This window comes from Odocoileus virginianus, chromosome 9, assembly GCF_023699985.2.
Source record: "Odocoileus virginianus isolate 20LAN1187 ecotype Illinois chromosome 9, Ovbor_1.2, whole genome shotgun sequence".
Lineage (NCBI taxonomy): Eukaryota > Metazoa > Chordata > Mammalia > Artiodactyla > Cervidae > Odocoileus > Odocoileus virginianus.
In genome coordinates, this window is record NC_069682.1 from 68,563,896 (window position 1) to 68,587,864 (window position 23,969).

The 23,969-nt window shown below is 38.4% G+C and overlaps 1 protein-coding gene across 1 annotated transcript in view; it reads left to right on the forward strand.

Annotated features, from left to right (window-relative positions):
- The window catches only part of STK4 (serine/threonine kinase 4), an 89,632-nt gene that overhangs the window by 15,993 nt on the left and 49,670 nt on the right, over nt 1-23,969 (forward strand). Inside the window, exons 5-9 of the mRNA XM_020911481.2 lie at nt 2,043-2,207; nt 4,401-4,568; nt 7,318-7,455; nt 10,657-10,785; nt 11,666-11,852. Of these exons, the coding sequence (XP_020767140.1) occupies nt 2,043-2,207; nt 4,401-4,568; nt 7,318-7,455; nt 10,657-10,785; nt 11,666-11,852 (787 nt within the window). The remainder of the gene's footprint in view (nt 1-2,042; nt 2,208-4,400; nt 4,569-7,317; nt 7,456-10,656; nt 10,786-11,665; nt 11,853-23,969) is intronic.

Here is a 23,969-nt window from a genome sequence, read left to right on the forward strand (position 1 = left end):
TGGGCTTTAGTCGTTTCAGCTCTCATGCTCTAGAGCACAGGCATTGTGGTGCATGGGCTTGGCTGCCCCGTGGCATGTGGGATCTTCCTGGGTCAGGGACTGATCCTGTGTCTCCTGCATTGGTGGGCAGATTCGCCACCAGGAAAGCCCAGCAATGAGTTCTGAGTGTTTAAAGTTGGTTGGGTTTTCTCCTTCTGCCCCGGTGTTCACAGGTTAACTTCCACTAAGTCCTCATTAGATTCCTCTCTGTGAAAGATAGTTTGCTGTTACTCTGATGTCTGGGAGAAAAGCTAGGAGTCATGGTTTCTAGTTTTGGTTCAGTTGCGTTAACTCTTTGTTTATTCATTTAGTAAGTATTTCTAGAACACCGATCTAGGCCTTCGGGATCCAGTAGTCAGTAGAACAATGACCCTGCTCTTGTAGAAGTGCATTTTCTAGTTATTATGGATTCTTCCATGCCTTACTATATCGTTTGATTTTTGTGACACTCTTTAAAAAAGGTGATTTACCTATTTTTCTAGATTGAGAAACTGAGATTCAGATACATTACTAGATAACTTGCTTAAGTCATGACAAGGAAGTAGAGCCAAGGCTAAAGACTAGATCTTTCTAAACTCAAATCACATGTTTTTTGCCCCACTGCATATTCTCTAAATGTGCGTTGTTGTCATGAGGGGGACTGACTGAGGGTCTGTTGGTTGAATTTGCAGGACTGGACTGGGAGCAGCGCAGAGGCAGCTTTGGACTGATCAGGTGTTCTGTGTCAGCCTCCTGCATTCTTGCTTACATTTATTCATCATCATTTAACAGATATTTTTTTCAGGACCTGCTATATGCCAGGAGGCTTTCTTGGTGCTGGGATCCAGTAGTAAGCAACTCAAAGGCATTTTAAAATGGAGTTCACATGTTTAGTAGTGAAGATGTCACATGAATAGGTATACAGATTATGTATAGTATGTGAGAGGGTGATAATGTTGCATTAAGCTATAAGTACTATAAGGGGATAGAGAATGATCTAGGAGTGGAGGGATCTGGTGAAGGCCTCTCTAATTTCCTAATGAGGTGATGTTTGGGCAGAGACGGTGACGTAAGGAACCATCTCATCCAGAAATCTGGTTGAAGGGCACTGCAGGCAGAGAGAACAGCAGATAAATGGGCCCAGAAGTGGGAGTGTGTTTAGAATGTTTGTGAAACAGCAGGGAAGCCTACGTGGCTGAAACAGGATGAACGAGGTAGAAGGTGGTAGAAGATAAAGGTAGCTGGGAGCCAGATAAGGGGAGGCCTTAGTGAGAACTTGACTTAGGAAGCCATGGGGATTTTGAGCAGATATTGAGCTAACTCTTAGTTGCAACATGTGGGATCTAGTTCCCTGACCAGGGATCAAACCCAGACTCCCTGTGTTGGGAGAGCAGAGTCTTACGGACTGAACCACCAGGGAAGTACCTGGCTTACATTTTAAAAGATTCGTTTTGGCTACTGTGTAGATATACATTATATAAGGTTAAGGGCAGAAGCAGCGAGACCAATTAGGAGATTATTAGAATAATTCAGGCAGGGCATGATGGTGGCTTGAATCAGGGTGAACCCAGAAGATATAATTGCATATAGTTTGAAGATAGAGAAGAGCCAAGCATGACTTCAAGATTTTTGACCAGAGCAGCTAGAAGAATTAAATTCCCTTTTACTGAAAAAGAGAAGACCGTGGAAAGAATAGAGTAGGTGGGTGGTATGGAAAGGGGTAGCTTGGTTGTAAAAATAAAGAATTTGATTTTGACATGTTATGCTTATGATGCTTGTTAGGTATTCAGCTGGAAGTGTGGTGTGGGAAGATATATAAATCTGATTTTTGGGGCGAGATCTGGCCTGGAAATATAACTTTGGGAGTGGTCAGCATAGCAATGGTACTTTAAGCTGTCATGCTCTTTTACACATTGAATGAGATCTTATTTATATTTTGGGAGAGGAGTTTGGATCGAAATTTTTTCTCCTTTCTCAAATGTGCTGATGTAATCTAATAGAATTTTAATTTTTCATTTTTTCAGTTAACAGAAGATGAAATAGCTACAATATTACAGTCAACACTTAAGGGACTGGAATATCTTCATTTTATGAGAAAAATACACCGAGATATCAAAGCCGGAAATATTTTGCTCAATACAGAAGGTCATGCAAAACTTGCAGATTTTGGGGTAGCAGGTCAACTTACAGTAAGTGAAAGTGTTACTTGTGTTGGTAACTTTCAGGTCTTTCTTGAGAACTGTTCTTTTTATTATTTAAAAATGTAATATTTGATATAATTGTGTTGTAAAAGATTAAAAAATGTGCCAATGGGTTACAAATGAGCTGGTAGGTTACTTTAGATCCTTCCTTGGAGCTCAGGTCCCATAGTTTAACTCTGTTTATCTTGAAAAAAAATTAAAAGCTAAAAACAGGAAATGATAGAGTAGATGTTTAAATTCTTTTGGGCTACATCATCCTATTTACAAAAGGAATAAAAACTAATCAGCTTTCCTTGAATAAGAAATAATGTCATCTCATTCGCCCTCTAGGTAGCAATTGGTAGCTGCTTTACTGAAAGCATTCTCCTCATTTGGTTCCAAAATACAGGCTGTTGATTTTCCTCCTACCTCAGTAGTGCATGGCCGTGAAAAACACTATGCTTTCAAAACAGGAAGTCTAAAATTACATGATTTTGTAAAATACATAAGATGTGTGAAATTTGTGTAGAAAATAGAGTTCTAGACAGATGTATACAAAAATTTGCAGCAATGTCATATATCAGGTTTCTTGGGTAGTAGACAACTATATATGCATATATAGTTTGTTTAGGGCTGTATCATGTATATTTTTTATTTTTAAAAAATTTAAATGAAAAACAAATCAAAAATTGCTTTGATGTTATTAAAAAAATAAAAAAAACCAAAACCACCTCAGGAACTTACTCCATATCATGATTTGTGAGCCCTTCAAAAGATTTTGTTGTTAATACATAAGTAAACAATACCAAACATTATTATCTAAATTACAGTCTTAATAAGGAAACCAAATTGAAAAGAAAGATTCTTCTGGAACTGTGTAAAAGATATTATAAATTTAAAGTTATCAGTTGTTTTTAGTAACTGATGATTTTCACAGAAATAGAAAGTAACACTCTTGAAATTCATATGAAACTAGAAAAGGCCCCATATATCCAAACCAGTCCTGAGAAAGAACAAAGCTGGAGGCTTCATACTTCTTGATTTCAAACTATGTTACAAAGCTAAAGTGATCAACACAGTATAGTATTGGTGCAAAAATACACACATAGACCAATGGAATGGAATCAAGAACCCATAAATAAACCCATGCTTAGACAGTTAATATTTGACAAGGGAGCTAAGACTGCTCAACGAGGAAAAGATGGTCTCTAATAAGTGTTCTTGGGTAAACCTGATACTCACATGCAGAAGAGTGAAACTAGACCACTTTCTTACACCACTCACAAAAAATTAACTCAAAATGGATTAAAATAAATGTAAGGTCTGAAACCCCAAAACTTCTGGAAGAAAACATAGGGGAAAAGCTCCTTGACATTGGTCTTGGCAATGATTTTTTGGATATGACACTAAACATACAAGCAATAAAAACAAGAATAAAAGTGGGACTTCATTTAGATTTTGGTTGGGATTGAACTGAATTGTGTTGAGATTGTGTTGAATCATAAATCAATTTGAAAAATACTCCCATCTTCATGATGTCATGTTTTAAAGTCCTTTTCTGCTCCAACCTTATATAACTATTCATCTGTACTTTCCTTGAGTGCTTTTTGGATTTTGTTCTTTACATTTAAAATTTTAACCTATTTGAACTTATTTTGCTGAAAGTATAAGTTAGGAATTCAGGTGTATAGTTTTACAAATGAATAGACAGATGCCCTTTTTCCAGCCCTTCTATTATAATTATTTTTATAATACCTGTGCATCTATCTTGGGATAGTTATACATAGGATACATTTCTAGAAATAGATTTCAATCAAAGGATATGGACATTTAAAGTTAATAAATATTGCTGAATTGCCTACTAAAACATTGTACTAACTTATGTTCCTTTATCATTGTATTTTGATATCTGATTTTTTTCTATGCTATTATCCATATGAGTTATTAGTAATCTTTTTAATTTTTGTTAGTCTCATTTTAGTGTTTCATTAACTGGTTGATAGTTATTTTTGTGTTTTAATAATTGATTGAGAATCTTTTATGTTTCAATGTCATTTGAATTTGTTTTGTGACTTACTTACTTGATTGTGTTTGGGTATGGTTTGTGTATGTATTTCAAGCCCATGACAGTTACTATTGTTAGAAGGACTCTTTCTCAACAGTTTCAGTGGTTAATGTTGATTTCTCTCCTTTCTGTTTCAGGATACCATGGCCAAGCGAAATACAGTGATAGGAACACCTTTTTGGATGGCTCCAGAAGTGATCCAGGAAATTGGATACAACTGTGTAGCAGACATCTGGTCATTGGGAATAACAGCCATAGAAATGGCTGAAGGAAAGCCTCCATATGCTGATATCCATCCAATGAGGGTAAGGAAATGGACAGGAAACCAGTGGGATGGTCAGTTACTGGTGATAATGAGAAACTGAGTTAAATGAGTTTCTTGGTTAGGTACCAAACAGTAAATGAATTAATTGTAAATAATTGATAAGTGTCAATCTAGACTTATCAGATGACTTCAGATGATACACTTCCACTAGTTGTAATCACTAATTAAGTCAAATGTAATCCACCCCTGTTCATTCTAGAGGTTGTGTATTGATATCCCTCTGGCAGGACTTGATTGGTTTGACTTGTGCAGTGTATATGTTTTTAGTAATTCAAGCACTCACATATTAAAAATTTTTTTTTTAATTTATTTTAAAAATTTTGACCGTGTTCCGCAACATGTGGGATATTAGTTCCCCAACCAGGGATCGAACCCACACCCCCTGCATTGGAAGCATGGAGTCTAAACCACTGGATCACCAGGGAAGTCCCCAGGTGCTCATATTTTAACATAACAACATTAATTGGAGCTGAGAAACAGTCCTCTCCTTTATACAGGGCATGGGCCTTGCACTGCCCTCCCCAGTTCCCTGTTCACCCGTATCAGTTATAATGTATTGCTGTGTTTTCTGTTTTTCTTACGCTAGCCTTAAGAGGAAAGCATATTATTCTTTTCAACTCATATCACTAACACTCAGCCTGATTCATTGGTTGTCTTCTTCCTGCCTGGCCTGGGTAGGGATTTACATGTGCAATTTCTAGAGGCTCTGTGCTCCCTGACCTCCATCCAGTTCTGGAGTGTGAAGAGCACAGATTGTTTCCATTGACACTCCTTCAGTGTTTCTACATTAAGTGGTTTCCTGACTTTGCCCACCTCTAGAACACCTCATCACAGCACTGTTACAAGATCTCGACTCCTGCCTTCCTCAGAGGCTCCAGAGTCGTTTCCATACCACCCAGCTCAGCTCCTCCTCTCCTCTGATTAAGCAGTGCTTCTTTTAATAGACTTAACAGTTTTTGTTTTTTGTTTGTAAGCTATTCACATGCCCAAAGGTAAGCACGTCTCTTTTTTGGGGGACAGAAATAGAGAAGGATGGGAAGATGTACTGGCTTTATTTTTAGATTCAAATAACATAATTTAAGCTGCCTATTGCAAAGAGTTTTATTTTTTTTTAAATCTGTACCTTTTCTATTGGAAACTCAATAAATAATTTTACAAGCGTACCTTATGTTATTGCACTTTGCCTTATTGGATTTTTATAAATTGAAGGTTTGTGGCAACACTGCATCAAGAAAATCCAACAGCATTTGCTTACTTCATCTCTCTGTGTGACATTTTGGTAATTCTCACAATATTTCAGGCCTCTTCACAATGATTGTATTTGTTATGGTGATCTGTGATCAATGATCTTTGATGTTACTATTGCAAAATAACTCCCTGAAGGCTCAGTTGAAGGTTAGCATTTTTTAGCAATAAAGTAATTTTTAACTAAGCTATATACATTGTTTCTTTAGATATAATACTAGTGCATACTTAATAGACTACAAAATAGGGTAAGCCTAACTGTCATATGCACTGGGAAACTTAAACAATTCATGTGACTTGCTGTATTGTGATATTCACTTTACTGCAGCAGTCTGGAATGGAACTTGCAATATCTCCTGTAGTTTTCTTTTTTGAAATTGTAAAATTTCAATGCAATGTAGTGGGCCAGTTTTTAATTTTCAAGTATGTAGAGTTGCTGTGACTTGGAGGTTGATGAATCCCTTGTGATTTGGGGGGACTTCTGGTTTTATGACCTCCTCGCAGTCACCACTTGCATCCAGTGGTGGGGGTAACTTTCAGGAAGGAGGGACGTTTAACAGCTCTGAGGCTGAGGTCATGTTCAGGATATCGATGCTCTTAGAGCTCGCCTTTTCACTTTGAAAGGCAACATGGTCAGCAAAAAACAAACAAAAGTCGCTGGATATTGTTTCAGTTCAATTTGGTCACTCAGTTCTGTCCAACTCTTTGAGACCCCTTTGGCTATAGCACACCAGCCTTCCCTGTCCATCACCAGCTTCTGGAGCTTGCTCAAACTCTTGTCCCATCGAGTCAGTGATGCAATCCAGCTATCTGTTGTCCCCTTCTCCTCCTGCCTTCAATCTTTCCCAGCATCAGGATCTTTTCCAGTGAGTCAGATTCTGCACATCAGGTGGCCAGAGTGTTGGCGCTTCAGCTTTAGCATCATTCCTTCCAATTGAGAACTGATTTCCTTCAGGGTTGGCTGTTTATTGTTTAGGGGACAAGAATACATACGCAGGAGAGGGCGGGAGAAAAGAGAGCAGGAGGGAGCAGGAGAGCTTCATCAGATTCTCTAATGCAGTGGTTCCCAACGTTTTTGGCACCAGGGGCCAGTTTCATGGAAGGTAATTTTTCCACACTCTGGTTGGGGTGGGTGTTGATTTCAGGATGATTCAAGCACGTTACATTTATTATGTTGCCGCTGTTCTGACAAGATGTGGAGCTCAGGTGGTGATGTGAGTGATGGGGAGCAGCTGTAAATCCAGATGAAGCCTCGTTTGCCTGCCCACTGCTCACCTCCTGCTGTGCAGCCTGGTTCTTGGGGACTCCTGCTCTAATGGTCATACTTCCTCCTTTGAGATACTTAGATTTTTGTTGCAATTAGGATGGTCTTATAGAGGAGAAGAGGAAAATAATTTTATCAAACTTTGAACTTATGTCTAGTCATATTTTTGTTGGAGTATCACTTTTATTTTGCCAAATCATTTTTTTTTCTTTCCAACCAGGCCATCTTCATGATTCCTACCAACCCACCCCCCACATTCCGAAAGCCGGAACTGTGGTCAGATAGCTTCATGGATTTTGTGAAGCAGTGTCTGGTCAAGAGCCCTGAGCAGAGAGCCACAGCCACTCAGCTCCTCCAGGTATGACTCACCCTGGGATGCTGCCTTTCTCTCTGTTTCATTCACAAGTTATCCATCCAGGATGCTGTTGACCCACCCACATGGAGATGGTGAAGAGCTGTAAGGCATATTCCTTGCGTCCTGTGAGGTTTGAATGTACCTGCTTAGAAGAACATAGAAAAGAATGTTAAATCACTGAACAGGACAATCATGCAAGAAAATACAGGACTGTATGAGATTAGAGAACAGGAATTGGCCTTTATTGAGCACCTGCTGTATGCTAGATACTTTACATGTTGTGCCATTTAATCAGCACATACACCCTGTGAGAGAGGAGTGTTATTTTACTTTTATAGATGAGAAAACAGAGATTTGGAGAGATTAGCTCATTTAGAGCCACTCGGTTGGTAAACAGCAAAGCCAGTCTTAGGAGCTAAGTCTTTTTGATTCCAAAGCAGGAGTGCCATACCCAGTTCTGGCAAGAACTGGGATCAGTGGTAGGTCTACCATTTTGAACTGGTGATGCCAGGACTGCTTTCCTGGAGGACGTAACTTCTGACCTTGGGCCTTGAAGGATGGGTAGAATTTGGCAGGCAGTATGCTTAGTTGGCTCAGACAGTAAAGAATCTGCCCGCAGTGTGGGAGACCTGGGTTTAATTCCTGGGTTGAGAAGATCCCCTGAAGAAGGGAATGGCAACCTACTCCAGTATTCTTGCCTGGAAAATTCCATGGACAGAGGAGCCTGGTGGGCTACGGTCCATGGGGTCGCAAAATGTCAGACACAACTGAGCGACTAACACTTTCACACTTTCTTGCTTAATATTCAGGAGCTTGGATTCAGGAGCCTGACTGCCCAGGTTTGAATCCTGGCTTCCTGTTTGCTAGCTCTGTGACCTTGGGCAAGTAACATAACCTCTCTGTTTAGTTTTCTTATCTATACGGTAGAGATCAAGTACCTGCCCCATAAGTTGGTTATGAAGATTAAGTGATAAAATATGTGTGACTTTGAATAACATTTTCATATATTAAAGATAGTATATTATGGATTTGACATGTAGCTATTATTGAGCTAGGCCAGTGGTTTTCAATCATGTCAGATCCATTGCTCCTTTACCAATACAAATTTTTTAATACTTATTACCTTTTTGGAATGAACCCCATAGATACTAAAATCTACTTGTGCCCATAATTTAAAAAGAAACAGTGTAATATCTGTGATATGATGGAGAAATATAAAGATAATTATTTATAATAAAGTAATATATGTGTTAATATAGAAATGCTCCAGCTTTTCAACTTAGAGACGTAATGAAGTAATCAGACACCTGTACTTAACATCATGAATGAGTTTAAATTTAAGAGCAGTAAGAAGAACAGAAACCGTTCCATTCAAGAAACACAGGAAAATGAGTGGGTGGATACTAACAGAAATCTTATGTTAAGTAATAGCAGACTGATTTGTATAAGAGGAGGGAAATGACCTTATGGACTTGCCCAGTGGGGAGAACAAGGAAATAGTTACTCTTGCAGACGAGCTGAGTCCTTTTTCTGAGTAGTGGCAAATTCTTTTCCTGCCTGGATGAGGTACTGATACAGTTTTATAGAAAAGATATCTCCCATATTTAAATCCCACTACACGTTGAGGCATACTGTCCACTTAGAGTTCTTGCAAAGACCTTGCAGCCTGTATCTTCTGATGGGTGGTAGGGAACAGAGAATGGATTGCAGATAAACACTGGGGACAATGTTAGAACAAGTTTGGAAAACAACAGCAACCCCCACCCTTCCAGAAAAGAATTTTTCTGTGTAACTTTCACAGCATAAATTTTTTTATTGTGTTATAAAGGCAAACAACAAAATTGTAAGATGATATTAATAATAAAAACTTTGAGCCTAGGATGGATGATCAGCAAGTTCCTACTGTATAGCACAGGGAACTATGTTCAGTATTCTGTGTTAAACCATAATGGAAAAGAATATAAAAAAAGAATGTCTATATGTGTATAACTTCGTAACTTTGCTGTACATCAGAGATTGGTGCAACATTGTAAATTAACCATATACTTCATTGAAAAAAACATTAAAAAAAAAAGACTTCCCTAGTGGTTCAATGGTTAGGACTCTGCTCTTTCACTGCCAAGGGCCTGGGTTCAATCCCTGGTTGAGGAACTAAGATCCTACAAGCCACATGGTACAGAAAAAAAAAAAAAAATCCCAAAAGTTTTAAGTCCTTTTTTCTATTGAGGAAAGTCAACAATATCCCTGTGTTTCAAGTGCCTTTGCAGAGGCATAATACTTGGGCTTACATCTGTTACATATTTGTGACCAGTTGTATTATTTCTGCAGTAACTATCTTTTGGCACTAAAATCTTTTTGCATATGCATGCATGCTCAGTCATTCAGTTGTGTCCATCTCTTTGCGACTTCATGGACTGTAGTCTGCTAGGCTCCTCTGTCCATGGGATTTTCCAGGCAAGAAAATTGGAGTGAGATGCCATTTCCTCCTCCAAGGGATCTTCCCAACCCAGGGATCGAACCCAAGTCTCCTGAATTTTCTGCACTGGCAGGCGGATTCTTTACCACTGAGCCACTTGGGACGCTGCCAAATCCTTTTTACCCAAATACATAGTTGGAAATGCTATAGGACATTGAATAGAAAGAACAAGCAAGATGAGTAACCTGTTCAGTGATTTCTAAACAGTGTCTTTATCCCACTTATGCCCCCCTCTCCAAAATCACCAACTCTCTAGAGTTGCTAGAAATGGAGGAAACATTCCAGCCAAGCCAAAAACCACATGGGCAAAATTGAACGTACCTGCTCAGAGTTATAACGCAAGTTTGAGTTCAGTTCAGTCGCTCAGTTGTGTCCAACTCTTTGCAACCGCATGGACTGCAACACTCCAGGCTTCCCTGTTTATCGCCAACTCCCGGAGCTTGCTCAAACTCATGTCCATCAAGCTGGTGATGCCATCCAACTATCTTATCCTCTGTTGTCCCCTTCTCCTCCTGCCTCCAATCTTTCCCAGCATCAGGGTCTTTTCAAATGAGTCAGTTCTTCGCATCAGGTGAGAGTGTGCATTAGGGTTGGCAGTTGTCCAAAGCATAAAGAGAACAATTAGATTCACTGGTTGAGTCAGCAAAGACTATAGCGGGCCTTCTCTGTGCTGGCTAGTATTTTGGCACCAGTGCCACGTAAACCATCTTCAACTTTTCCTGTTGAAGCACCCGTTTGTCAAGAGTGCCAAAGGAGTGTCCATACTGCGGGACTTGATCAACGAAGCCATGGATGTGAAGCTGAAACGCCAGGAGGCCCAGCAGCGGGAGGTGGACCAGGATGAGGACGAAAACTCGGTGAGTGCAGGCGTTGTGGTGGGCCTCAGGCGTTCATGCTTGTCACTTTGTGATTGCCAGCCAGGTGAGACGAGTCAGAGTTATGGGATCTGCCTGGAGCCGGAGACGCTCCTTGCCGCACCGTGTCCTGTCATGGAAGGGCTTGCTGGATGTATGTTTGTTCTCCCAGTGCTTCCTGAGACACTGCCACATTTTGTTCTTTTGCCTCCATATCTTTTCTTCAGTTTAACTTTTTATTCAGTAAAGAGAACATTCAGGTCTGAGACTGTGTTTTTCTGTGCTCTTTTGGGGCATCTAGTATCCATACTAGCTATGTAGACTTTACACTGATAGACTCTCTCACAACCCTGAGATTCCAAAGGTGTGTACCTTAGCTCCTTAGAGCAGTGTTAAAAAAAATATGCAGGTTAGATATGCGGCTTTCATATGGATAAATGCATGCTCTTCTTTGGTTGACTAGGAGTGTTCTCATGGAGTATAGCTTTTAGAAATTGTGAATCAATATACTGTCACCTGTAACATATATAATGGTCACTCAGCGGTAAAGAATCCACCTGCCAATGCAGGAGACGTGGGTTTGATGCCTTGGTCAGGAAGATCCTCTGGAGAAGGCAACCCACACCAGTATTCTTGCCCATGGACAGAGGAGCCTGGTGGGCTACAGTCTATGGATTGCAAGAGTCAGACACAACTCAGCGACTAAACAACAACGACCTGTAGAATACTGTACGCCAACCACACTTGAATTAAAAGAGTGTTCTTAGTTCTACGAATAAGCCTGAAATCCAGAAATATTTGCAACAAGATGAATAAAAGTAATTCAGAAAACTCAATCTTTTTAAATCAAATTAGCCCTCATTTGGATCTCCTCCTTTTCCAGGAGGAGGACGAGCTAGATTCTGGCACGATGGTCCGAGCGGCGGGGGATGAGATGGGCACCGTCCGCGTGGCCAGCGGCATGGGTGACGGGGCCAATACGATGATCGAGCATGATGACACCTTGCCATCCCAGCTGGGCACCATGGTGATCAACACGGAGGACGAGGAAGAGGAAGGCACGATGAAAAGTAAGGCCCTGCTTAAACAGACTCACTTCACACGCAGACCTGGTGCATTCCAGAGAAAGCAGATCTCGCAGTCCACGTGGACTCAGTCTTGAGGCTCCACTCTGTGGTTACAGTCTGAGGAGCGAGAGCATTGGAGCCTTGGGGCAGCAGTGGAGGGTTGGAGGAGGGAGGAAGCTGGCATCTGCAGTCAGAGGCAGGGAAACAGCAGCAGTGAGGACTGACTTTCGGACCTGAACGGCCATTCACTTTTTGATTGTCATTTTTTTTTTTCTTTTTTTCCTTGATCTGCAGAGGCAAGCACATACATTGTTTTTTCTTTTTTCCTCCCAAAGTGATTGTTTATTTTATTTTTAATGTATAGTGTTCATTGTTGATTTAAGTGATTAGATGACTGTTTGTATTGCCCAAATCAGTAGTTCCAGTGGTTATCTGGTCTACTTGATGTGGGTGGTGTTTGTCTATGCAGACAATCTAGCTGGTGTGTTGTGGTATTTCATAGTGGTTTTAATTTACATTTCCCCATTGACTAATGCTTTGGAGCATACTTTTGTGTAGTTCTTGGTTATTTGTATCTTTTTTTGCTTCTCCCTCTTCTCCTTTGTATGTTGTTATACATTTTACTTCTAGAGTAGTGCATACACCGTTTTGATGCGTAATTCATAGTGTAGTGAAACTGAGCTATTTACCATTCGGATTATCTTCAGTCTGTTGTCATGATCTTTAGTCTGTGTGTCTAAATCAGGTTTATGAATTCTCAGTCAGTATCTTAAGGATGAGTGTACGAATTGAAGCATCCTGTCAATCACTTCTAGTTTAAACACATCTCTAATGTTGCTGAAAATTTTTATTCGGCCTGTGACTGAGGCCGAACTGTGCTCAGTTCCCATCGAAGGGGGCCATCCTCCCCTCTCCTTTGAGTTATTTTCTTTTCCCCTGTCTCTCTGCATCACAGACCAAGTCACAGAGGAAAGGAATTTGGGAGTAAAACGTGGTAATAATAATAATAGAGTTGAATCCTAAACATACAGTGTAGCCTAAACTCTGTGTGGGTTTAAAGCATTAAATATCTATGGTCTTTTCATCATTTTTTATTTTTTCTTCATCTTTTAAAACTGTGAGCTTTAAACTTCTAAATCAGGGGTTATTTGGCAAACTACGGTCCACAGGCCGAATCCAGCCTGCCCCCTGGCTTCGGCAGTGCAGTTTTCTTGGAGCACAGCCATGCCCGTCCCCGTGCTCGTTGTCCATGACCACTTCCACTGCAAGGACAGAGCTGAGCAGTTGTGAATGAGACCAGGTGGCCCCCCGAGCCTGAAGTGCTTGCTGTCTGATCCTTTACAGACAGAAAAAGCTCGCTGACCAGCGCTTTAGACCTGCTGCTTTGTGACTCATTCATTCATTCAGTAAACTTCTCTTCAGTGCCTACTGCTGTTTCCCAGGTACTTTGCTAGATGCTGAGGATACAGCAGAGAAGGAAGAAATAGCCCGTGCCCTGAAAGAAGTCGTTGTCTAGTCTGGGAGACAGACCATTTAATTATACTTCAGCGTACAAAATGGGCTTTAAAGCAGAGGTAATCCGAGGGTGTTGGCGAAGCAGAGTGGAAGACTATTTAGCTTAGGCTGGGGATTACTGACAAATTCCTGGAGGGAAAAGGCAGGGAGGTTGGCAGTGAGGAGGGTGGGTAGAGAGATGCCAAGAGGAAGCCGGGTCCACAGCATCCAAAAGGCAGTTCGTTCAGGGGAACCGCAGCTGGTTTATTGCAGCTGGAACAGACCGTTCCAGAGCTTTGGTTCTCAGGCAGCCCCCTCGAATTTTCACCTTCCAGGTCTGTGTGTTTATAATCAGCCCTTTGTTTCTGAAGGGAAAAGGTTTTCTTGTTTTCTTTTTTCTAGTTTGGGGCCCAGGCTCATCATCTGTGTTTGACTCTGGGTCAGAATTATACAGATGGTGAAAGAGTAGTCACACTGCCGATGGATGTATAAATTGCTCTGACTTTTCTGGAATGTAGTGTGTATCAAGAGTTTAAAAAATGCAAACCTTTGACCCAGTAAATTCCATTTCTAGGAATTTGGCCCAAGAAAATAATTGAAGATCTAGGCAAATTAATATTCCAGCTTTATAAAAGTAAAAAAATAAATTAACATGTTAATATGGTCACAGAAAAAAAAAGACTAAAAAAAAAAAAATCAAAAGACTAGAGAAAAATCAACCAAATATTAAAAGTAGGTAAAGGGATTATAAATAGGTACTTTCAATTGTGTTTATTTTCCAAGTTATTTTCTAGAGTTATTCTCAGAGGAAAAAAATACCACCAAAAATACTGCTGATATCATAGTGTATCCTGTAAATTATTAATAGGACTTTGAATTCTGCATTTCCTTAAGAATCTTTGTTTTTCTTCCTTCTTAGTCCTTATATTGTTGTTTATGGCCTTAAAAATGGATATTTACAAAGAGTTTATGGGCTTCCCTGATGGCTCAGATGGTAAAGCGTCTGTCTGCTACCTGAAGACCTGGGTTCGATCCCCGGGTCGGGAAAATACCCTGGAGAAGGAAATGGCAACCCACTCCAGTATCCTTGCCTGGAAAATGCTATAGACAGGGGAGCCTGGTAGGCTATAGTCCATGGGTTGCAAAGAGTTGGACACACCTGAGCGACTTCACAAAGAGTTTATAAAAACATTTTCACTCCCTGGTAGTCTCAATTCTTATTACAAAAGTGTTCTTAGGGTATATTTCATCCCCTGAATGAAAGATTTGGTGTTCCGTAAATTGTCAAGTGAATGCTATGTACTAAATTTAGTTTTTCTTTTGCTCTTTTAAGTAGCTAGCCTATGTAATTTGTTAGGTTTGTTTGTTTTGCAGTAATGAGCTGTTGACTCCTGGTTCTTTTCATTGACTCTAAATGCTATATCGTCTCCTTGTTTTGAGGGCTTTAATTTTGAAGATGATTATAATCCCTATGTGATATAACTTGGCTGACCCATTAATGGGTGTTGTGCATGCACGTGTTATGGAAAATCTGCCTTTTTTAAATTTAAAGAATTCATTTTGTTCTAAAATTTTAAGTGTCATATTTTAAGTGCTCATTAATTCAGTGGGTTGTTTGTTCAGTTTCTGAGCTTGGACAGTGTTAGAATGTCTAATGAGAAACATGCATCTTTTATTATAGACATGAGGGAAAAACCCACTTAAAAGCCTCAATAGTCACAGCTAAGTGACATTAAGTAAACTTTGTTCACAATCTGTTTCAGGTTGTATAATTCAATTTTTGAGTCACAGGTTAGATTTGCCACTTATTTTGAGATCTTTACTTGTTACTTTAGGAGTTGTTGAAACTTTTCACTATGGAAAATTAAAATAATTTTAATTTTCAGAATAATGTCATAACCTCTATGGACATATAGCCAGTTTCAAAAATAAGTCACTGCCCATCATATTTCAGCCTTATGCCAAAAAAAATAACAAACTGAATTAATTTAAAGCAGATCTCAGACATTAGACCATTTCTTCAGAACTGAATTTTAAACATTTAAAGGAGACCAACCAAGCCTGACTCAGATACTGTGTTATGTTGGACAATTCTCTTTCCTTGTATGGGCCTCAGTGCCCCTAATCAATAAAAGCAGAGTTATCCATCTTATTTTTTCCCTTGTCCCTTTTAGTTCTACTTGTCCACATGTTTATAAAAATTATAGAACTCATGACTAATACAGAACTGAGATTTCTGCAAGTTTAAATTTTGTGATAATAAATAGGCTTTCACTTACTACCTTAGAAAAGGTACTGCAGTTGCCTCTGTTCTTATTTACTGTATTCAAAATTATTTGTGTCAGCAGTATTCTAACAGTATCAATGCCCTCTCGTAAAAGAAATTAGTTCACCCCTAAGTCCTCTCATCCCAGCAGATCACTCCTGTTCTTGACCATATGCCTGTATAGTTCCTATATGATAATAATTTGCCTAGATGTTCTACTGGCTGATTATTTTCTGCTGAAAAAGCATATACATTTTCCCTGTTGTTTGTATAGTCCTTTTTATATTCATCACACTTAACAGTGTTTTTTGGTCATTTACCCATTGCTGGGCATTTTGGCTGTGTCTAGTTTTTCACTATTATAAATAACTCTGCAGGGAACAAACATCCCACATATAAATGTTGCCTTCCTTTTAATGTTTCCTTGGGAAAATTTCCTAGGAACAATTTTTGTTTGAATACTTATTTAAACAACATAATGTGCACATGCTACCATATTGTCCTCCAGAAGGCTTATACCAGTCATACATTCCACAAGGATTAATAGCAATTATCAGTATCCTTTGTTTCTCCCCTGGACAGCCAGCTATTTCCCCTTTGTAGTTTCCATCTTTAAATCTCTCTGTGCCACTTCTTGAGTGTTTTCCCTGGGTTTATCTTCTAATTCTAAAATTCTTTTTTGAGTCATGTCTAATCAACTGTCTGACCCAGACATTGTGGTTTTTTCAGTAGCTAATATTTGCTGATAGTCATATGGCTAGTAAACACTGGAGCTGGAAATTGAAAGAACTCCCAAGTCTATGGGACTTCCCTGTAGCTCAGATGGTAAAGAATCTACCTGCAATGCAGGAGACACAAGTTCAATCCCTGGGTCAGGAAGATCCTCTGGATAAGGGAATGGCAACCCACTCCAATATTCTTGCCTGGAGAATCCCATGGACAGAGGAGCCTGGTGGGCTACAGTCACAAAGAGCTGGACACGACTGAGTGACTAACACTAAAGTTTCTTAATCGTAGTCCCAAAGTCTATGCTCTTTTCATTCTACTGAACTTGTGGTTTGTTTGGGAAGCCTATCCTTGTGTTAATGTGTATTGTGTGTGTGCACACACACACACGCACACACATACATACTCTGTTGTATCCTGCTCTTGGTGACCCCCTGGACTGTAGCCCGCCAGGTTCCTCTGTCCATGGAGTTTTCCAGGTAAAAATACTGGAGTGGTTTGCCATTTCCTTCTCCAGAGAATCTTCTCCACCCAGGGATCAAACCCGAGGCTCCTGCCATGTCTCCTGAATTGCAGGCAGTTTCTTTTACCCCTGAACCACCGGGGAAACCATAATGTGCATTAGATCCATAACATAAACCTATCAAAATTCATGTTAAGACTGGTGTTGGCTTCTGAGGAAATTCCAGAGGTACCTTTTTTTTTTTTAAAGAAACAGTTGTTTTTTATGTATATTAACTGTACCCCAGAGGATAGATGTTATAACTGGTAATGATAATCATTAATGATTAGACACTTAATATCTACCAGGTGTGGTGCTTAATCCTTTGTAAGCATCTCATATCTTGTAATCATTGCAGTCATGCTGTGTGGTTTTCCATAGCCACCTCCACCCCTTTCAGAGCAGCAGAAACTGAATTGCAAAGCGATTAAGTAACTTGCTCGTGATTACATAGTGAGCAACAGAAGAGCCAAGACCTGGGGCCAGATGCATCGGATTTCCAGGCTCATGCTCTTAACCATTATGTTACCCTGCCCCTCAGCAGAGCCCCTTCATTAATTGTGGAGGGACAGGACCAGGGCGTCTGATGGGAGGTCTGAGCTTGCCGTGATCCATGCTGGTAGCTTGAGGAACTCACCTCTCTACATGTTTCCCCAGGATTTCCAGAGGCAGAGAGCACAGAGTTTTCTGAGGGGACCCGCCTCTGATGATTCTGTTCACATCTGAGGGAGTGTGTCTTGGTTGTATGTGTCTGACTACCACAAGGAATCAGATTGCAGTTGGAGAGAGGGTTGAAGAGGGGTGCGGTATGCTTGTTTTATGAGCGATCGCACGAACCACCTTTCACAACCACAAAGGTCAGTCATGGCCCACACTACTTTGAAAACCCCTGTCTGGATAAAATGCCAGTTTGGGGATTTGGGTAGGCTGCTTCTGTGTGTCTGTGTCAGTGGGGTCTTACTTTTCTTTTTGCATAAGGACTGGAGAAGAACTTTTGCCCCCATGATTCGAAGTTCACATTCCTGAGATGACTTGAGAGGGTTCTGTGTCAGTCACGGTCCTCGTACTTTCTCCGCACCAGTAGAGGGAGCCCTGTCATAGGTTATGAGTTTAAATGGTATTCTCACTTGTGTCCACAAATCCCCTTTCTATGGAAGGCTTCATTCTAGATCAAGGCTGTGAATTATTTATTTTAACACCTATTTTAAGTAACTACAGCAACACTAGGGCAGTGTCTTTATTTTATTTAGGTAGGAGTTTGAATACCTCATACTTGGCAAAGTTCATGTAAGACCAAAGTCGGTCAGAACGTCTCAAAATAGCTTAAACTTTTCCTCTCTCTTCCCAGATTTCTCGGTAGCCCTTAACCAGAAGTGAGGTGTTCTTTCTGCAGCATGGTACCATGCATATAGTTTTGAAACTATCATCTGCCAAAGTGTCCCTAACAAAGTAACTGAATATATATATATATTTTTTAAAAACTTAAAATTCTTCTGCAGAAACTGACTTGGGAAAAGTTATTTTATGTATCATAATAAACATTAACAATGACAGTTTATATCTTTTCTTGTGTAGCCACTTTAGTTTTCCTCTAATTTATTTCTATATTGACTTCACAAATCCAATACTTCCTTTGAGAGTAGATGTTGTCCTTTTTTTTTTTCTTTCTTTTTTTGTTACTGGTTTGCAGTGGTTCTTTGTGTGTTGGATACTAATTTTTCATCAGTTATATGCATTGTAAATATTTTTTCCCCAGCTAGTGATTTGTGCCTTTAATTTTTCAGGATCTTTTCTTAGAAAGCAACTTTTGTTTTCATGAAGTCACATTTGTCAGAATTTTCTTATACCATACGTTTTTTTGTGCCTTAAGAAATTCTTAATAATGTATTTTAAAAAATTTTATTTTTATATTGGCATATAGTTGATTTACAATGTTGTGTTAGTTTCAGGTGTATGGCAAAGTGATTCAGTTATACATACATCCATTCTTTTTCAGATTCTTTTCCTGTAGGTTACTACAGAATATTGAGTAAGGTTCCCTGTGCTATATATAGTGGGTCCTTGTTGATTATCTATTTTATATGTAGTAGTGTGTGTATGTTAATCCCAGACTCTTCATTTATCACTCCTCCTACTCTTTTGGTAATCACGATGTTTACTAGACAATGCATGGTGATCATTTCATAATGTATGCAAATTTCAAATCATTATTTAATACACTGAAACTAAAATAATGTCATGTGCCAACAATATTTAAACTAAGAGAAATTCTTTGCTACTCAAATGTCTTAAAAACTGTCTCCTATTTTTTTTTTTTTTCCTAAAGGTTATAAAATTTTACTGTCCACATTTAGGACTTTAATATATCAGATATTTTTAAAACTTTGCAATATGACCTATAGTCATCTAATTTTATTTCTTCCTTGTGAAAGATTTGCTTTTCCCTCCATTCAGATCTTTGGTCCTGTTACCTTCTCAGGCCTTCCTTGCCTATCTATGAAAAATAAATTCTCCTTCTCTTGTTTTTCTTTTCAGTTACAGGTTACTGTTGAAATTTGTGTTAATCTTCCATGCCAATTTTAGTATCAGTCTATGAAATTTTGTAAAATACCTCTGGGATATTGACTGAATTGCATTGAATACACAGATTAATTAGGCAGAATGGCCATCTTTATGATGTTAATTTTTCCTATTCGTGAATATAGTTTATCTTCTCGTTTGGCTTATATCTTCTATTCTTAGATAACTTTATAATTATATCCATAAAGATATTTTAGATCTTTTTGTTAAATTAATTTTTGTAGATTATTTTATTTGTTCTAATAGGTTTTTTTTTAAATGAAGACAATCTAATTGTCTGTGAATTGCATTCTTAGTTTTTCCTTTTGATCTTTTTTACTTAATATATTTTTCTGTCTTACTAAGACCTCTAAAAATAGAGATGGTAGTGGGCATTCTTGTCTGATTCCTTATCTTAAAGAAATTTCTTCTAGTAATTTCCACTAAGTCATTGTAGTGGATCTGGTATATTATCAAGTTAAAGAAGATGTTGTCTATTTCTAGCTTAAGAGATTTCTTTTTTAATCAAAATTGGTAATAAGTTTTATTGTTAGTTTTTTTGGTTGAACACAGCTGTTCAGTTTTCTTGCTTACTATTGTATTCAGCTAACATAATTTTTTCTCGAAGTTCAGTTTTCTCTGCATCCTACAGGTTTCATATGTGGGACATTGTAAATATTTTTTCCCAGTTTGTGGTGCTTTGTGCTTATTACATATTTCTTTTTTAACTCTTGAATTATTCAGAAGTGCTTTTTAAAAACCAAATTGAATGAATTTTTTAAACTACTTTAAATTTTCAATTTCAGAGAATTATAGCTAATGAACACATTTGACCTAATATGTCAGTAAATTTTGTTTAATGTTGTTTGTGGGCCTTAGAAAGAATGTGTGTTTTCAAATTGCTTGTAGGAATCTATATGTATCTGGTAGATTTAGCTTACTAATTGTCTTCAAATATAGCTATTCACAACTAATTCTTGATATTTGATCTTTTGGTTTCTGAGAGAGATATGTTAAAATTGTTACTCTGTGGTTGTGATTTGTCTAATTATTTTTGTTAATTTTGAGATTTATATTTTTTGGGGAGAGGTCTTTTGTATTTTGAGGTTGCATTGTCTGATGCATATAGATTTAGAATTGTTAACTCTTCCTGGGAATTGTACCCTGAGATACGGGTTTAATCAGTTATGAACTTCCTGCCATACATAATGAGGAAGTTCGGGTTAGAAGTTCAGTGTCTTGTCTAAAGTCACCCTAGGCAAGCCTTTGGCTTCTATCCTCATTGCTTCTGTGATTTAGGGCATCTTGTTAAAAATTGTGAAAAGCCTGCCTTTCTTACCTTTTGACACCTATTTCCAGGATCTTGAAACCTAAGACTTTGGTGTTTTGGGTTATCAAGACTCACAACTGTGATAAGGTTTTATAGCTAGCTAGCTAGGTTGACTGAAGGATGATAACGCAAATACAATAAGATGTTAACATTTGAGGAGTCTGAGTGAAGGTTATCTGGATAGTCTTTGTAACCTTGAAGGTTTTGTACATCTGGTACATCAGCATAAAACTACATTATTTTTAACTCATGATTTTCAGTTTTTAGAAATAAATCTCAAGAGGCTTAATTTGAGATATAAGTTTGAAAGTGCTTCACTTAACAGTTTCCTAATAAAATAATATCTAGAGGTTGCTGGTTTCTACTGATTCAAGTATTACATCTGTCTTTAATACTGATAGAAATATGTGCTTCAGAAAATCAAGCATATCCCACAGATTTATAAAAATGTTAATTTTTTAAAAAAAATTAGCAGCCCTCTTAATTGAAAAAAATTACAGTGTCCATTTTTTAAATTGAGGTATAGGTGTTTTACAGTGTCATGTTAGTTTCAAGTATACAGTACAGAAAAGTGATTCAGTTATATTAATTATTAATATATGTCATTCAAAGTAACATATTGGGCACTGAAGATCAGTAGTAGTGCTATGAAGATAATGAAATTTTGTTACATGTGAGGGTTTTTTTTGGTGTGTCTTAATATGCAGGAAAATGGCTTCACTATTTCATCCTCAAGCAAGCATCTTTTCTTAAAGGAAGAGAATTTCTTCTGTTTTACTTCATCATGATCAAATAGGATATTATAATTAGGAGCTCAAATGAGAATTTCTACTTCTATATAAGAAGTAGACAAAGAATCCAAGCTTTTAAAACATATGAAAAATATTTATCACATAAACTGTGTTATTATACTTTAGTGATACTTTAGAGTATCTTTGAAAATAACAAAAAAATTTTTTTTCAGAGGCAGAGATAACAAAAAAATCTTGGAGCAATTTGAGCCTGATTGGCATAAATTAGTAGTTTAGCAGTTAATGCTTTTGTCCCAGATGAGGAAATGACAGGCCAAAGGAGGACCCCTTAAAATATGTACCTCATGTGCTAAAGATTTGACACGCAGTGGTTCTCCCTTCCAAGACTCATTGGCTATGATAAATGGTTTTCTTGTCCTCACTGCATTCCCAAGAGATACATGATGGCCTGTTCCTCTCCTTATCTCCAGGCTGATTAGGCCATTGATTAGGCAGAACTTGGACCACTGAATTAAAAGATTATTTCCACTGACGCAAGCCTTTTTAACTAGACTAAGTGAACTAAAGGGAGGGATTGGATAGTTTTCATTTGAAACTTAAATTTCTAATTGCATTCTAATCTCTTGTTGTTGTTCAGCCTCTTAAGTCGTGTCCGACTCTTTGAGACCCTATGAACTGCAACACACCAGGCTTCCCTGTCCATCACCATCTCCTGGATTTGCTCAAACTCATGTCCATTGAGTTAGTGATGCCATCCAACCATCTCATCCTCTGTCGCCCCCTTCTCTTCCTGCCTTCAGTCTTTCCCAGCATCAGGGTCTTTTCCAGTGAGTCAGCTCTTCTCATCAGGTGGCCAAAGTAGTCCTTCTAGTGAATATTCAGGGTTGATTTCTTTTAAGATTGACTGGTTTGATCTCTTTGCTGTCCAAGGGACTCTCAAGAGTCTTCTCTTGCACCACAGTTCGAAAGCATTAATTCTTCAGTGCTCAGCCTTCTTTATGGTCCACCTGTCACATCTGTACATGGAAAAACCATAATTTTGCTTATACGGACCTTTGTTGGGAAAGTGATGTCTCTGCTTTTTAATACGCTGTCTAGGTTTGACATAACTTTTCTTCTAAGGAACAAGCATCTTTTAATTTCATGGCTGCAGTCACCGTCTGCAGTGATTTTGGACCACAAGAAGATAAAATCTGTCACTGCTTCCACTTTTTCCCCATCTGTTTTGCCATGAATTGATGGGACTGGATGCCATGATCTTAGTTTTCTGAATGTTGAGTTTTAAGCCAGATTTTTCATTCTCTTCTTTCACCTGTATTAAGAGGCTCTTTAATCTCTTCGAAATATTATTTTATTTTTTAAAGATGTCTTTGCTGTGGGTCATTTTTAAAGTTTTTTATTGAATTTGTTACACTATTGCTTCTGTTTTACATTATGGTTTTTTGTTTGTGCGGCATGTGGGACCTTACTAAGCTCCCTGACCAGGAATTGAACCCACATGCCCTGCATTGGAAGGCAAAATCTTAACCATTGGACCACCAAGGAAGTCCCGAAATGGAATTCTAAAGCATCATGGCATTATTAACTCAGAGCAGCTCAGAACTATGTTTTGGGTAAACTGCTGTGATAGTATTATGTGATAAAAACTTTATGTATTCACAGTTTCCCAGAAAGTCCTAGGTCTCGTGAAGGCACCTATTGTTGTGAGTTTGCTCATGTTAAAACCAAAGTCGGGATCTTGTTGAAATAATTTTATTTCAACACCATCCGTCAGATGCTAATTTCAGAGCCACATAAGATGGAATTCTTGACTCACAGCCTGTTTTCTTTCCACCTGCAGTTTTTTGAGAGGACTTTGTAACACTGCCTCCCTTGTGTTTTCTCTGTCTCATTCTCTCAGACTCAGATTTTAATATTTGCAAGGATGGTAAATAGGATATAAAGTACTACAGAATGTGTTTTAAAGCCTCTTTACTACAGTGACCTTACTGTCTGATTTCAGATCCCTTCAGATTGTTTAAAACTATCATCAGAGAATATTTGTATTCTCAAAAATACAGTCCATATATCTTTGTCATGCACAGCATCACATGAGAGTTTCAGATAGCATTAGTGTGCTTGTATGTACCAAAGCTAAAAGCTAAAACATGTGGTTTGGTTAGAAATGTATCTCTCAGAAAGGGTAGGAGAAAGAAAAAGGAGTAGTAGGGGGAACATTAATTTTTGGAATCAGAATCTTTGGTTTGAAACTTTGTTCAGAATCCTATAAACTTTATCAAGCTTTGGCAAGTTACTTCCTTTTTGGAGCCTCAGTTTCCTAGTCTGAAAAAGTGGAGCATATAAAAGTTCCTATTTTGTCAGATTAAGATGGTAAGAAATACATATTTAAAATGCTTAGCATAGAAAAGCTTAAAAAGAGTAAGTAGTATGATATTTGATATAGGGTATGACAGTGGGTTTTTGTGTTTGTTTTTTTTTTAGTGTATGATGG